Consider the following 16,618-nt stretch of genomic DNA (forward strand, 5'->3'; position numbering starts at 1 on the left):
CTGATTGGATGCTTTCACATTAGTGTCCCTTTTCCTGAGCCACACCCCCAAGCTAGCTCTGTTCTCCTATGTCTCTGTTGGGACCCTTCTCCATACTTCAGCCGCCTCAGCCATGGAGCATGTCCATACTGCTGCGTCTCCTGTGGGTAACCACAGCTGTTCTGATCACAAGATGACAGCAGCTAGAGGACCGAGTTCTAGAACAGGGGGTCCAGAGCACTGCACACTGAATGCCTCAGAGGGACAAGCTTCAGTCTACCTTGATGGGTGCCTTCAGGGGAAGCTTCTTGGAGCAGGTGGAGCCATAATTGAAGCTAGATAGCAATGGGCAAGCTGGGCAGAGACTGTGTGGAAGCAGATGCATGTCTGTCTGCCATAAGCCTGGGTATTGAGCCTAGTGTTGGGTCTGGGTTCACAGGTCCTTTGAGAGGTAGGTGGTAGGCACATGCTCATTTTTCAGACTGATGGTCTGCAGTTAGTTACAGCATGGAAGCAAGCCCTTGAGAGCCTACTGCTCCTTGACCTTGCACTTCTGTGGAGAGAAAATTGTGCCAGTGCCACTGGATCTTGTTGGACCCAGGCATCTCTGTTGGGCAAGTGCTTTCTCCACGCAACAGCCACTGCCTTACAGGGGACTCAGCCCCTGACTTGACAGTCAGCTGAACCCCCAGATTTTGACTTAGAAGAGTGGGAGCCTAGGCTGTTTCCTGATCCTGTTAACCCTACATCTGCAGGTCTGGCAGTGCTGCGTGCAGGGAGGCGAGTATCCTCGGGTGTAGAGTCAAATGACTGGTCTAAAAAGAGCACTCTCAGATTGCACGGAATTTAGTGACAGCCCAGAGAGCAAGGGGTCAGAGCACTGTCAGCTTGTCTGGGAAAGCCACTGCTTCCGCCTAGCTGGTGGCCAAATGGGCAGATGTCCCCTTTGTGTGGAGCAAGGTGGTGATGCTATTTTTCTGAACAATTACATATCATCTGCCTCTGCGTGAGGATGTGTGACTGTTGAGAAGAATCCCAGCTCTCGGTTTTCCTTGATCCTCTTTGTCTTTAAAACAGCAGGAGAGTATTCCCCATCAGACTTTGGGAAGAGTGTGTCCTGGCTCCTCCTTGGCCCAGTGGCCTTTAAGGGATTGATCACCTGGGGCTGCTAAAGAGATGGCGAGGACGATGCAGAGGACGTCATTCTCTGGAGCATATTTAACAGAAATTGAACTTGGTGACTTTCCATTCCAGAGGGTTGCTAGAGCTCCACAGGCCTTGCAAATGTTCCCCCAGTTAAAGGGGCTCCTAGCTGTGTGCAGAGCTCTTTTGCGGCTGTCACTGCCCTTCTGTGTTTGTGTTTCAGATTCCATCGTTCCAAAATGTTTGCCGCTCAGCAAGTCTCCAGAGTCCTCATTTTTTCTGGGGGCAGCTTTCCCGTCGGCCCCCCATTGGTTTTTATTCTGCTGTGCATAAGAAAGACAGTTTCTGGAATTGTAGAAAGACTTTGTTTTGTTTTGTTTTGTTGTTGATGCTACTAATTTGAGTTTGCCATGACACTGGAAGGTGGCAAGGGGTGATCTGAGAACCTTTGCTGTTTACATTGATGCTTGATGAACCCTAAGAGAGGGGACTAAGGACCAGACCATTGGCTTGTCTCCACTCCAAGAGAATGAACCAGAAAGCTCAGCCCTCCTGCAGCTTCACTGCCCGGGCATAGGGGGCTGAAGCAGAATCTGGGAGGAATCTGAAACAGTGAAGTTGAGGAGGAGGAAGAGGCTCTACTGGCTAATGGCTTGTGACTCATGTACACAGAAACCCTGGTTTTGCCATGCCCTCACATTTCCTTGTCTGAGACCTGCCTGGCCCCTTCAGCGCAGTGACCATACAAAACGCTGTTGCTGTTGGAAACTGAAGAATGTAGCTGTCCAGCTTCTAGCCAGGAGGGTCTGATGAATGTTCCCTTCACTTACATTCTGCACTTTGATTGATAAGGAAAAACAAAAACATAAAAGTAAGTTGGAGAGAGCTGGTCCTCCTCCAAGAACCAGAGGCAGAAGACTGCATCTTCTTTCTAGCGCTGGCAGGCCCCACCCGGCCTGGCAGGAGTGCCTTGGTTGTCTCATAAACAGGCTTGATCTGGGAGACAGGTAAAAATATTTGGTAAGAGTAGACCGTGCTCAGTCTCCTTTCCCTGAATGTTTGAACTAGGCCAGGAATGTGGGCTGGGCAGCTGGGGGAGACAGTTGTTTGGAGGAATTTGGATGCTTGAAGAAGCCAGGACTTTTTACCATCTCCCCACTGACCTTTGAGCGTCTATGTGGGGCTGAAGAGGTAGCTCAGTTTTTACGAGTACTAGTTGCTGTTTAAGAGGACCTGGGTTCAAGTCTCAGGACTCACATGGCAGTTCACGACTGCCCGTAACTCTAGTTCCAGGAGAACTGATGCCCTCTTTTGGCCTCTGAAGGCACTGTACATACATGATATACAGACATATATGCAGACATAACACCCATACATATAAAAAATATTTGCCAGCCATAGTGGCACATGCTTTTAATACAAACACTTGGGAGGCAGCCTTGTCTACAGAATGAGTTCCAGGTCGGCCAGGGCTACACAGTAAGTCCATCTTAAAGAATAGTCAGTGTGCTGGGGTAAAGCGGAGTTGATGGAATGCTTATAAAATCCAGGGTTCAACCTTCAGCAGAAACCAAGTGTTGTGGTACATGCCTGTAATCTAAGAATTCAGGACAAGGAAGCAAGAGGCTCAGAAGTTCAAGGTCATCCTTGGATACATAGGAAATTCAAGGCCAGACCAGGCTACCTGAGACCCTGTGTGTTCGGTAGTGATTAGGTACTAGCTCCTCAGCACTGACACTATGAGAAGGGGTCTGATTTGAACATGGAGCTGAGAGAAGCTGGTATGGTTGTCATGGTCCCTCTGCTCTACAGAGCATGTAATTAGTGCTCGATGGAGGGCAGGGTGGTTTGTAACTCATGGACTTTGCTTTATACAGAGCGCTGTGAGCTTTTGATGAGCTAGGAGCACCCTGTTCTGGGTGCCCATAGAGATAAGAAAATGAACGAAACCGTGGCCTTGAAACATTCAAGGTCTGAAACTGAGCCAGAGACTCCCTGGTTGTCTGTACGGTCCTGAGATGTCCTGTTGGCGTGCACTTTCCTTACTGTAGTCTGTTTCCGTGGCTGGACCTTGCCTGTCAGAGACCTGCAGTTGTCCACTTGCCAGTGGCGGCAACTTCTGCGCCTCGCCTGTGCCTGCGGCAGGTACTCAGTGTCTATGTACGGAAAGAGTTTCTCGTGGGGTGCTGTAACCCCCAGTTCCCAGGTTAGGAGGCTGGCAATGGCAGAACAGAGTTTGACCTGGTGTTTGATTTCCCACTGTGTATTCTGTTTCCAACGCTGACATTTGTGCCACTAGGAACACTATCTTTGCTTTCATAGTTTTACTTTTTCAAATCATAACTTTGGGGCCTTGGGAAAAAAACAGAAGGATCAGGCTGTAAGCAAGTAGAGCCCTCTGCTGGCCGTTGGGGTCTCCGGCACCTACCTTTTTCCTCTGGAGTGGGGCCAGCCAGGACTCTCCCCAGCCATGATCTCATCATCACTCATCCGCATGTGCACCCAAGTGGACAGGGTCTGCTTTCGATCCTTATCTCTCCAGTGGCGGGCTCTCAGCCAGCAGGCAGATCAAAAGATGGAATGTGTTCACTTGGCCATTTTTTTTAAAAAATCAAGGTCCAAGGGTTCACTTCTGAAAGACGAGGGCGCCAGGGATTAGATGATCCGGAGAGTTGAACCTCTCTGGCTTTTGTGCTTTTTTTTTTTTTTTTTTTTTTAAGGGTTCATCTCAAGTTTCTTTTTCTGGTTGAACAATTTTTTTTTTCAACATTAATAACTAATGGAGAAGAGGAAGAGGCAAAGTGGAACCATATGAAAGCACACACAGCCTTGCTTGTGGCCGGAAGCTTCTGATTTGTCGCCTTTCATGCGATCAGCTGTTGGGTTAGATAGTAGGAAAATACGCCGGTTGGGGCAAGAGCAGCACTGTGATTTATTCTCAGCCCAGCTGTACTTGTGTCTCTTGTGCCCTTCTTTAGATGCTGGCTGCTGGTTTGTGTGACTCGGGGCAGCTTGTTTCTCAGGCCCCATGTGCCCCTTCTTTAAAACGAGTCTGTAGGCCAGCAAGATAGCTTAGAGGATAAAGGCATTGCCGCTAAGCATGGTGACGTGAGTTTGATTCCCAGGTTTCACATAGTAGAAGGAAAGAACCAACTGCCACAAGCTGTCCTGCGTCTGTACTATGACACGGGCACTCCCTCAGAAATCAAACCAAACAAACAAACATAATTTGAAAGAAAGAAAGAAGGAAGGAAGGAAGGAAGGAAGGAAGGAAGGAAGGAGAGAAAGAAAGAAAGAGAGAAGAAAGAAAGAAAAAGGAAAAAGAAGAAAGAAAAAGGAAAGATAGGAAGGAAGAGGAAAGAAAGAAAGGAAAGAAGAAAGAAGAAGAAAGAAGAAAGAAAGAAGAAAAAGAAAGAAAATAGTCTCTCTGATGGGGCTAGAGAGATGGCTCAGAGGTTAAGAGCACTGACTATTCTTCCAAAGGTCCTGAGTTCAATTCCCAGCAACCACATATAGATGGCCCATAACCATCTATAATGAGATCTGGTGCCTTCTTCTGGGCATGCAGGCAAAGTACTGTATGAATAGATACATCTTTAAAAAACTAGGCTCAGTGGTTAAGAGCAGTGTCTGCTCTTCCAAAGGACCAGAGGTCAGTTAATTCCCAGCACCCACATGGCAGCTTACAACTGTCTGTAATGTCAGTTCTAAGGGATCTGATACCTTCACACTAGTGCACATAAAATTAATTATTTTTTTTAAAAAAGTCATTTTAAAAAAGTTTTAAAAAACTAGTCTCTATGAAAACCTGTCCTGGGGACTGACATGCGTATGCCAACAGGCTAGATCCCATGGTGACAGGCACTCACCTTTTTTGTGACTTATCATTACCATTGTCTGGTATGAGGTTTTGCTATGTTGCCTATGTGGGTTTCGAACTCTTGAAGTCAAGTGAACCTTCTGCCTCAGCCTCCTGAGTAGTTGGAACAACAGGCATGTGTCACTGTCCTATCCCCAGTTAAAGCTTTCTTTGCTGTGCTTGGGCTGAACCCAGGTGCGAGTACCCAGTAGTTGCTGTCCCTTGGCTAATGGCTACACTCCTTTGTGCAGTAAATTGCTTTGCTCTGAACCTGCCCTTCAGAGAGAAGGCAGGTCCTGTCCCAGCAGCATGGTGTTATTATTCCAAGTCACTGGAAATTATTAAGTTGAACCCCAGCAGCCTGGGTTGGTCAATGCCCTTGGTGTTAGATGAAAGTTCTGTCCAAAGGCTGGTGAAGGCAGGTAGATGAGATGGGCAGTCTGGGGAGCAACCAAAGGCTGTTAGGCGGGCTCTGCTTCTCACCAACCCACAGCACAAAGTAGGCTCTTAGGTATTAGGACTTGATCATTCAGTTACATCACTCTGTAAACTCATGATTCTTGATGCCCTAACGTGTGACACAACCAGTGGGTGGGAGGAGCTGAGAGGAGAAGCTTCAGGTAATTGATGGGGTTACAGAGATGAGCAGCCACCATTGTCCAGCATGATCTCAGGCAAAAGACCCCCCCGGTCCACTCCCAGGAGACCCAAGAGTAGATTGAGAACCCTCTTCAGCCAGTGGGACACGTTACTCGGCCAGGGGTCCCCTTGTGGCATCTGTGGGCACAGCAGTAACCCGGGAGACTTGACAAGGGGCAGGGAAGAAGTCTCTACCAGTGGTATTAGGACAGCCAGCTCAGTGTCACTCCAGGAACGCCTAACGGAAAAGTGGGGCATAGAAGGGGGATGTGATAAGATTGTTAGATTGAACAAATAAAAGCAACTGTTCTGTATAACATGTGAGACATGGCCAGACTGAAGTGGGCTTCATTGTGAATCTGAAACTCCCTGGTCAGCCTGCAGTTTTGAGAGTGTTTTAAAACCCTCAGTGTGGAGGGTTTTAAAACAAACTTGCATGTTGAGGGAGGGGATAGCTAGTAGGCCAGTGTTGGGAAGATGGAAGGATGGTAGGATGAGGGCAGGACTGGCACGCGGCCACACTGTATAGTCTGTTCTTGTTTCCAGTGACCCTCTAGTGCCGTTGCCCCAGACTAGATTGTCTTTGATCAGAAAAGGGACTTTTGCAAATGGAACTTGAAAATATGGTCCAACTTGAGAACTTATTCTTAAGAGACCTGAGCAGATGAAGAGCCAGCCAGCCATGACCCACCCCAGTGTCTATGTGGGGCATCCTGTGTCCTGCATCGTGTCCATGGCTTTCCACCGTGTGCCGCCACAGTAGGGGCTCAGCTAACTGTATGTTCGTCTGTGGTTGGTCGGGACTTGTGGGCTTGCAGAAGCTCAGGGTCAGATTTTTAAGGGTGGCTTGTCTCTGACATGGTTTGCCTGCTTTGTTTGACAGACATATCTATATCTATATATCTATATCTATATCTATATATCTATATATATATATATATATATATATATATATATATATATATATATATATATATATATAGTTGTTGTTTTTTTTGTTTTGTTTTGTTTTTTTAAGCGAAGCATTGTCCAGAGACCTCCTGGTTCTTCCTTTTTACCATTGCTGTGACTCTTCAGGCTGGGTTTGGGGTTTTGGTTTGGTGGTTACTTGAGACACTGAGAACTGAACCGAGGACCTCATGCACAGTAGGCAAGCACTCTACCACTGAACTATCTTTCCAGGAGTCTATTTTCTCTTGAGACAAGTTATTCTAGTTGGCTTTACAACTCACTTTACAACCCAGGCGGTCTTTGAACTTAGGATCCTCCTGCCTCGGCCTCCCTAGTATTTAGGATTACAGGATGTACCACCAGGCCTGGCCATGCTGACATGGAACTCACAGGCTCAAATCCTCCTCCTCCCTCAGCCCCCTAAGCAGCCAGGATTACACATATACACATCTGTGTCCAGCTGGAAACAGAGCCCGTTTCCCAGCATTTCCCATCATCTCAACAGCCTGGCTGATAAAGGTGAGCTGGCATGCCAAGCATCCCTCAGCACCCTCTGTCTGAAGCAGCATGGTGCAATTTGGTGCAGAGAGGGCTGGCATTGTTAGCAGACAGTGGGACATTGGGTCCAGGCAAAGAGGACTAGGAGGTGTCAGAGCTGACTTGAACATACATGCTTTCCCTGTGTAAAGGAGTCCCTAGCAGCAGCCCAGTGGCATGAATGGTGGCATCCTTGGTCGCAGGCTGCAACATGGAAGGTGGCATGGAGGTGCCAGGGTCATTTTATTGGGCCCATAAAATGCATCCAGTGCCTCAGATCCAGCTGCCTCATCAAAGCTTGTAGGGCACTCCCTTCCACAGCAAAGGGGGTCCTAGGCAGAGGACTAGCTGTCACAGTTGCAGTAGGGGTCTGGGAGGAGCTTCGTGCCTTAACTGCTCTCTGTTCTTAGAAACCAGCGTGACAAGAGTGAAGGACCTTGGGTGTCACCTAGCCCAGGATTGGATTTCTATGTTTACTGCTGGCTTTTGTGGGAATGTTGGGTAGCTAAATGACTCTGGACCTCAGTTCTCTAATCTGAAAAATAAGCAAACAGGATGCTTTGCAATACCTGGCTCAACATGGTATGCAATACCCAGCAGGTACTTAGAGGTGATAAGAGAGGATTATCGCCAAAGCTAACGTTGAAAAGACCCTGCCTGTTGGTTGGTTGGCTGCTCAGGTGCATGGGGACCAAATTCTGAAAATGAGCATGTCCTGCTTTGCCTGGAAGTGTGTGCTTCTCCTTGGGGGCCAGTGTATGTGCAAAAGATGGACCATCCATGGAGCAAGAGATGTTCCAGGGCTGGGTGGCACTGTCCACACTGAGCTGTGATGTGCCCTGGGACAGCAGCCTGAAGCATCAGAGCCTGCTTGTGCTAGTGATGCTGGCCTTTGGGAGAGACACAGGACCTGAGCTACAGGTGGCCCCCTTTGTAGACAGTCCCTTTTCCAAGAGTTACTGGTATGTTAGCAGCCCTGTGCCTGGTAAATGATGAGGCAGGGTCCCCATAAACCCAGGCCCTGAAATGAGAAAGTCAGGACATGGAAACAGTGTGGAAGTGACTCAAGCGGAAAGGCATCCGCTTCTGCCGTCCCTTCCTGGAATATTCTGGTGGGGACTGATGTTTGTGTTGGGAGGAGGCAGCCCAACCTGCTCCCTCAAAGGCTGCAGTAGGAGTTGGCAGCACCCCATGGTTTGTTGTACCCCCCGTCATCCTCCCCCCAAGCCACGAAGCTGTCTAACTGGCATCCTCTGCTGTATAGCCCAGGTAAAGCTTCAGGTGAGCTGACTGTACTCTGCTGAGGACAGCACATGGATAACTACCTCTATAGCAGAAACAGCCGGCTATGAGCAGCCTGGTAACGCTTGGCCAGGGGCCTGGAAAGAGCTGGAAACTCCACCCGGCATAGGAGCCTGCGGGAGTTCTCCAGAGCCCGTTATTCTTTGAGTTCTTAGCATTCCTGTGTATTGGAAGTGTTTGCCTTCTTCTCGGGGCCTGAGCTGGTATTTTGTCCACCAGAGACCAATACCCAGTGCACACATCCTCATTCAGACCACCCTGGTGGTCAGGTAATTAAAGCCACACCTGAGTTTGGAAAGACGACATTGGAAGTCACGCTCCACGACAGCTCACAACCAGGTTTCTTTGTAGAGAGACACGGTTGGTGTCGGGCACATGTGGAGAGGAACGGACAGACTCGGAATCTTGACAGGGCTACAAGCCAGATGTTAGCCTGGACCTGAACTGGAGCTGTTACTGTAACCACACGTCCCCTTGTCCCCTCTTTCTCCAGGTTCCCAGTCTATGTGAAGATCTCCTGTCTTCTGTTGACCAGCCACTGAAAATTGCCAGAGACAAGGTGGTGGGCAAGGATTACCTTTTATGCGACTACAACAGAGACGGGGACTCCTACAGGTGAGCTCACAGCCCGCAGTGCTTACCTCCAGCACCGAGGCCTCTGCGCTGGCACACTGGTGGCCTGGCCACCCATTGTTCTGTTTGTCCTTCCTCCTCCTCCTTTCAGCTAACCGTCTGATCCACTAACGGGCCTATGTTTGTGCCTCCCCTGAACATGAAAGAGAGGGCTGTAGTGTCTTGCAGTCTAATGGAAGAGCCATGCTGTTTCAGGGCCAGCTACCCTGATGGGGTGGTGTGTCCATCCTTCCGCCCTTCCTTCCTTTCTTCCTCTCTACTTTCCTTTGCCATCACCATGTGGGCTGCTGCAGGAGGCCAAGTTGACATTGGTCCCTGCCCAGGAAAACACATCTAGTAGCTGATGAGTAGCTATACCGGGATCCGCACAGCCAGTTGAGAACTGGCTCAGGGCCTTGGGGAAGACGCCCAGAAGAAGCTGTGGTCAACTCCAGAAGGACTGGTAAAGGAGATGGTCCTGGGCTAGATGTTTTTAAAGGATTCACTAACTAACCAACCAAGTAATTGTTTTGAGATGGCCTCATATGTAAACCTTGTAACTCTCTGTAGACCAGGCTGGCCTCAAACTCACAGAGATACTCCTGCCTCTGCCTCTCAAGGGCTGGGATTAAAGGTGTGTGCCACCATGCCTGGCTCACTTGGGATAATTTTCCTTAAAAATTCTAAGTGTGGCTGAGGACAGAGTCTTATGCCTATAATCCCAGCACTCTGGGAGGTAGAGGCCAGTGGATTTCTGTGAGTTCAAGGCCCTCCTGGTCTACAAAGCAAATCCAGGACAGCCAAGACTACACAGAGAAACCCTGTCTTGAAAAAAAAAAACCAATAATAATAATTCCAAGTGTTAAAATTCCCAGAACGTTCTAGGATTTCCCTGGAGATGCACATACTGGGTTTGGCCTTAATAGAGACCACACTACCAGTGTTCTTTTTGGAGAGCGTTGGTTTTGGGGAAACAGGGAGAGTGTCTAGGAGCAGCAGTGTGGGCTCCAAGCCAGGAGTGCTTCTATTAGGAACGATGGGACTTTGGCCGTCCCTTGTCATTTGTGGTCTACAGAACAGAATCAGTGTGGCCAGTCATCCAGCAGAACATGCAGGAGCATCATTCTGTAAGTGTGACCTGTGTTCCAGGTACTGCTCATGGCTCTTTTCCTGGAGTCTGTTCTGTGAGGAATGCAAACAGATCATAACACAAGCACACGCATCAGTGATACAGATTGCAAACATACTGCTAAAGAGAATGGGGGGGGGGGGTCCAGAATGAGGAGCCAGCTGAGTCTCGGTCACAACTGTGCTCTAGAATGCTGGAGTTGAGTCTGCACAAGTAAGGAAGCTGCTCTGCAGACATGCAGGGAAGAATAGGATGAAGTCCAGGTTTGTGCGCCCCTCCCTCAAGGGCTTCAGCCCTTCCAGGGCACCCCTGCTCCCCAGGCACCAGAAGGCTGTGGGGATCTGAACCTCACGGGGGAGCAGAGGAGGGAAGGAGAGCGCTTCCCTCTCCCCTCTGGATCTGAAACTTCAAGGTCCTCTGATTTTCTCCACACATTTCCATCCTGTGTTTGATCGTCTGCTTAAATAAGATCCTTATGGCGAGGCCGCTGCCAGCAGCGCTGCTTGAAACCTGTTAGCTGAAACAAAAAGCCTTCTGGGGAAATGAAAGGCCTGACTTTTGAAATCTAAGCATTCCTATCCATCTGTCTTTTCTCAAATGGCCTCCATTTAAGCTCTTAAATGTGTTCTGAGTGCCCCTTCCACTAAGAATATTCTGGGTAATGTTATGATTTTTCCCCCAGCTACAATTACCCCGGCTCCAGGCCTAACGGCTGAAACGCCGTTGTTGTCGTCTGAGGCAGGAGGAATGTGAAATGCACTTATAGGCTTCTTAGACCTCAGACCCTGGTCTGCATGTCCGCATGAGCATGGGTGCTTGTGTCCTAACAGGTTGCTTTTTTGGGGGTGGGGAGGTCTTGCTTTAAAGTATTTTTTAACCACATTTATTTTGCATGTGTGTATGCAGGTGTGTGCACACGTGAGCTTATAGAGATCAGAATCTGAAGGAGTCAGTTCTCTCCTTCCACCATGTGGGTCCTGGGGGTTGAACTCAGGTGGTCAGGCTTGGCAACAAACACCTTTGCCTGAGTCATCTTGCAGGTTCCAGGTTGCCTTTCAAAGAGAGTCATGGGTTGGGTCCTCTATGCCATGTGAAGATGACTGGGGGTAGGGGGACTTGCCTGGCTAAGTATGCCAGGAGGGTCTCAGAGGAAGCAGGGTTGGGGGAGGTGGGGTCCAGGTCCGAGTCCTGGGTTCTTGCCTGCTATCCCCTAGCAGAAGAGCCAAACTGTACTAACCAGGAAGTAGTGGTAACCGCCTGTACCTATCAGCTGGCCACTGAGATCTGAGGAAAGAAGCCTTTTTGAGTTTCCCTCCTTCCTTCTCTCCCTCCTGGGCTTCCTTTTTTTTAAAATTTATTTATTTTTATTTTATCCACATTGGTGTTTTGCCTGCATGGATGTCTCTGTGAGGGTGTTAGATCCTGGAATTACAGACAGTTGTGAGCTGCCATGTGGGTGCTGGGAATTGAACCTGGGTCCTCTGGGGCAGCAGCCCCAGTGCTCTTAACCGCTGAGCCATCTCTCCAGCCCCCCTCCTGCTCTTCCTTTTCTTCTTGTTTTGTTGTGTTTTAGAGATAGAATCTGGTTATGTAGCCCAGGCTGGACTCAGACTTGATCCTCCTGCATCAGCTTCACAGCTGCCAGGGCTGTGAGCATGTCATACCGCTGCAGCTCTGTTGTCACTCCCTGTTTGTTGGCCTGAAGGACCCCGCCGAGCTTGTCAGGGTGCCATACAGGCAGACACCTCACAGGTGCTCCTCAGCAAAGACTTGAGCTAGTGCTGGTCTTGGAGTGTCCCTGGGAGAAAGGCCTGGGCTGCTCCCTCGACCCTGATCTGGCCAAGGTCTTCAGCTCTGTGGGGAGCGGTGGACAGGCTTGAACTTGGAAAGGAGGTTTCTTGTTTTATTTGGGAGTTGAACCTAGGGACTTGAACACAGAAAGGTTTCTAAAGGCCCTGCTCTTTGTGGGTAGGCACATTTGCAGCCCAGAGCCCTCAAGAGACTACACACAGCAACTCTAACCCCTGTGCACTCTAAGGGCCATCCCTGTGAAGTCTGGAGCTCTACAGCCACCCCCAACCCTCAGCTTTCACCTTTCATGTGGCTCATAGCTCACCAAGGTGGGGGCCCAAGAGACAGCGATCATACTTCTCCTCTCTTAACGTTAATCCCAAATTGAAAGGGTGTAAGGCTCAATGTTCCCTGGGAGAAAGGAAGGCAGTGTAAGGCCCTGTGGGCCACCATGTCAGGGCGTGTTCATCCTCAAGAGTGTCTAAGGCTTCTCTACAGGTAGTCACATCTTGCCCTCCTCTTTGTTACTCCCTCACGTGGTGAAATTTTTACTTTATATTTCTGTGTGTATGGATGTTTTGCCTGCACGTATGTCAATGTACCAGTTTCATTCCTGGCACCATGGAGACCACAAGAGGATAGAGGATGTTGGATTCCGTGGAACTGGAGTTACAGGTGTGAGCTGCCATGAGTGTGCAGGGAATCAAACTTGTATCCTCTGGAAGAGCAGCAAGTGCCCTTAATGGCTGAGACATCGTTACAGCCTCCCCCAGTCTCACTTGTTAATTCTCTTCTGTCTAATCATCCAGCCCTGAGATCTCCACCTTCGCTAACTAACAAAACACAGTCTTCATGTGTGCTTAGCCCTGTGTGTTGGGGAAGTGGCTATGTTCCCTTGGGAGCCAGGCACTCAATTTCCCAGAGTGTCCAGATCCAGTGCCTGCTTCTGTAACTGACAGCTGTCTTCTTATTACTTACTGTTTGAGGCCTAAGGAGCCTCCAGCAACTCAGGGAGGCGATGGGCACCAACTGACTACTTTGATGGTAAACACAGAGGAATCAGGGAAACACTGGTATTTGTGGCCAAGGCCCTTGGCAGTCTTTCTGTCAGTTCCTCGAAGTAGCCTATGAGTAGCAGATGGTAACCTTGTTTTCCACAGGAAGAAGTGAGGCTTGGAGCTAAGGTGTTTGCTGCATTAGCCAGTCTGCCAGCTTCTGAACCTTTGCTTTTTAAGAGTCTCCAAAAAGCCTCTTGGTGACTTGGCCTCTGAACTTAAGGCAGCTGAGCTTGGGCTAAGCGTCTCTGGGATGATTCATAGGACCGTCTCCTTCCTTCAGGTCACCGTGGAGTAACAAGTATGATCCTCCTTTGGAAGATGGGGCCATGCCATCGGCTCGACTGAGAAAGCTGGAGGTGGAGGCCAACAACGCCTTTGACCAGTACCGAGACCTGTGAGTTACCTGTGCTCGGGGGCTCTGACGGGGAAACTGACAGGAGCACGTGGCTGGGCTAAGCACTCTTCCTTGGCTCTGCTGCCTGGTCACTTGGTTTGCGACAAGTTGCTGCCCTATGCAGACATGACCATATCACTCTGTTACCATTCACAACAGTGGCAGGTAAGTGGGGAGAGCACCGACGAGTGTAAGACAGGCAGGGCAGGCATTTTGCATTCCCACTGTCTCATGTCCTCGCAAATGAATAGCTTTTTCAGTAAAAATAAGGCGTTTAGATGCCACAGTGGCACAGGCAGCAGATAGCACTCACACAGAGAGAATGAGGAATTTGTCCAAGGCAAGGGCAGAGCCAAGACTCAAACACAGATAATCAGTCACACATACACAGCTGAGACACAGTCTCTCTATGTAGCTCAGGCTGCCTGAATTTGTGATCCAAGTGTGGAGGTTACAGGTGTTACAGCACAGCTCTTAGATAGGATTCTGTTGGACTGGAGCTGGGGCGCCCATGCGGTGACTGCCCAGTTGCCAGGGCAGAATGAGCTGAGTCTCATGCAGTGGGTATGGCAATCCCTTTCCAAACCAACATCTTTTTGCCCGCCATCCCTTCCTCCCTCCCTCCCTCCACGTGTGTACCTGTTTGCATCTGTGTGTGACATATTCACACATGGAGGCCAGAGGGCCATGTCAAGACTCATCCACCATCACTCTCCATTTTACTTATTGAAACAGGGTCTCACCTGTTTGGCAGGACCCACTGGCTAGCAAACTCTAAGAATCCTCCTTATCCCAAACCCACCCATCCACCTAAGTGCCAGGGTTATGGGCTCATGTGGACATGTCTAGCTTTTTACATGTGTGATGGGGATCAAAACTGAGGTCTCCATGCTTGTATCTCACCAACCAAGCTACCTCCTTAGACCTCGACTAACAACTCTGAATCTTCAGCTGATCAGGGCACCAGTTCATGGAAGTATTTCAGTGTTCTTTCCATTCCTGTTTGCTCTAATTTTGCATATCACCATGCCACTGAGACGCTAGGTCGTTAAGCTGTCACTCTTTTGAGGAAGGGCTCCAGAGAAGGCTATGTGTTTAATCAATAGAATCTCATCTTAAGTTCTGTATTAGAAACACAGTAGTACGGAGTTGGTACAAATCCCCCGCCCCGCGCGCTCCTGGGAAGGGCCAGATAGTCACCATGTTAGGCTTGCAGGCCGCAGAAGGCTGAGCTTGGTTGTGCCTTTTTGTATGTCACCTCTTGAGCCCTGAGGTGGGTGGGATTTGACCCTGCCTCTCTGCTTGCCTCAGCCCTGGTCTAGCCTAGAGGCAAGAAGATAGAAGTGAGAGAAGCAGCGAATTTGAGCAGTGACCCTGTGGTGAGGGCAGGCTATGGCTCCAGCGAGCACACTGTGGGCTGGTCTTTCCCAGTCACCTCAGCTTGCTGTGACACGTGTGGGAGGAAAAGGCTCCTTTTCAGTGTGACATATGGTCATCAGGAAGCCATCATGGTCTTAAACATTTCAGTCCCTCCCCCACATACTTGCCTGTGTGGCAGATCGCTCTCAGTGTCTTAAATGGCAAGGCTTTACATACTGATGCCTTTTAATTCAAAGTTAGAAGGTCCCCTTCCTTAAGGAGGGCGCAGAGATTGAGAGAGCTGAATTCAAATCTCCTTTTGCTTTGGCATTTACATAACTGTTATTCTCACAGTATCTAAGTAACTAGGGGTCTCACATCTCTGATTTGCCCCTTTGTGGGATCGCTCCTCTGGGTGGTGCTAAAAAGCTGCCCTGTTATCCTTTATTTTTTTTTTCCCTACTATCTGATTTCACCTCACCATAAAAACAGCTTCAAGTGAATGAGTTCTTCAACCTGAGTGGCCAATGGAGTCACTTTCATGTTGCAGGAATATTGAGCGTAAGACAGCAGTGGTAATAATAAGTCACTGTCCATTGACCGTGGAGTGTGACTGCCTCCTTAGGGACCATCCTCTCACAGAGATGAACGGACATGTTCAGAAGTTCAGAGCAGCTTAGACAAGTTCAGCAGCCAGAACTTGGCAGAAGTAGGGGACAGCACCATCCTGTTCTCTTTTCTTTCTGTTGCTGTGATAAAACACTTGACTAAAGCTAGCTTGGGGAGGAGCAGGCTTATTTCTCTCGTGGGTTTCATTTGACCATGAAAGGAAGAAGCAGGAGCTCAGAGACCATGGAGGATCGTTGCATACTGTCTGCATTTTCGTGGCTTGCCCATTAAACCTTTCCTGTATAAGCTGGGGCCATCTTCTGAAGGGTGGCACTGCCCACAGTGGCCTGGGCCCCTCCCATTACTCCCACGTAAGTCATTAATCAAGAAAATGCCCCCACAGACTTGCACACAGAGCAGTCTGGTAGAGGCAATCCTGAATTGAGGTTTCCTCTTCTCGCGTGACTACATTGTGTGAAACTCATGACAATTTAGCAGTACACATCTCCACCCAACCCCAAAGTCATTCATTCGTATGTGCAATGCGCAGAGGCCTTTGAGTGCCTCTCTGATGAAGGTATCAGAAGAACTAACAGCACACATTGAAGTGAGTCAAGCCATCAAGTAGGTGACAGGAAAGTAGTGCCGCGCTGCCTTTTCAGGTGGCTCTGGAACTGAAGACTGGTGTCCAAAGGCTCCAGGCGGGCAGAGGAGCTCTGGTACCAGTGCCCCAGGCTGCCACCCTGGGCAATCACACAACTTGGCTCTGAAATCACAAGAGGATTTGAAAGCCTGTCATATTTAGCCCCTTTATAGTTTTGAAAGTTTGTCATAGACCAACCACCTTAGGACATTCTGGGAAGACAGCCTGCTGCCAGCCAAGCGTCAGATGGGAGTGGGCAGTGGCTCTCTGAAGTGTTGGGTCTCCACGTGTCGGGGGAGCCGAGCTACCTCGTGATCCTGCAGAGCTGTGGAGGCCACCCAGCTTCCCCATGACCCTTGAGGCTGTCTGTTTAGGTTTGGTGCCAAGGCTGTTTAAACAGCTGAGGTGTTTCTCCCTTAGTGAAATGGTTCTGATGCATTGCCATCAGGGCTGCCATCAGGGCCAGGTCTAGGTGGAGACCACACTGCTCTGCTGTGCTCTGTCTCTGTTTGTCCCCTAGCTCACATGCGAGAACACTGCTGAGAAGCTTGGTTGGTTGGCCATTATGGCAGACATCTCTCTTTTGTCATTAAGGGCTGTATGAAGGTGGCAG

At 49.3% G+C, this 16,618-nt stretch overlaps 1 protein-coding gene across 2 annotated transcripts in view; it reads left to right on the forward strand.

Moving 5' to 3' along the window:
• The window catches only part of Capzb (capping actin protein of muscle Z-line subunit beta), a 96,707-nt gene that overhangs the window by 55,992 nt on the left and 24,097 nt on the right, over positions 1-16,618 (forward strand). For both annotated transcript variants that reach the window (XM_055610946.1, XM_055610945.1), the window contains exons 3-4: positions 8,904-9,025; positions 13,281-13,394. In XM_055610946.1, coding sequence (XP_055466921.1) covers positions 8,904-9,025; positions 13,281-13,394 — 236 coding nt within the window. The remainder of the gene's footprint in view (positions 1-8,903; positions 9,026-13,280; positions 13,395-16,618) is intronic.

The sequence above is a fragment of the Psammomys obesus genome, unplaced genomic scaffold (assembly GCF_907164565.1).
Source record: "Psammomys obesus unplaced genomic scaffold, mPsaObe1.curated_primary_1811, whole genome shotgun sequence".
NCBI classification, from domain to species: domain Eukaryota; kingdom Metazoa; phylum Chordata; class Mammalia; order Rodentia; family Muridae; genus Psammomys; species Psammomys obesus.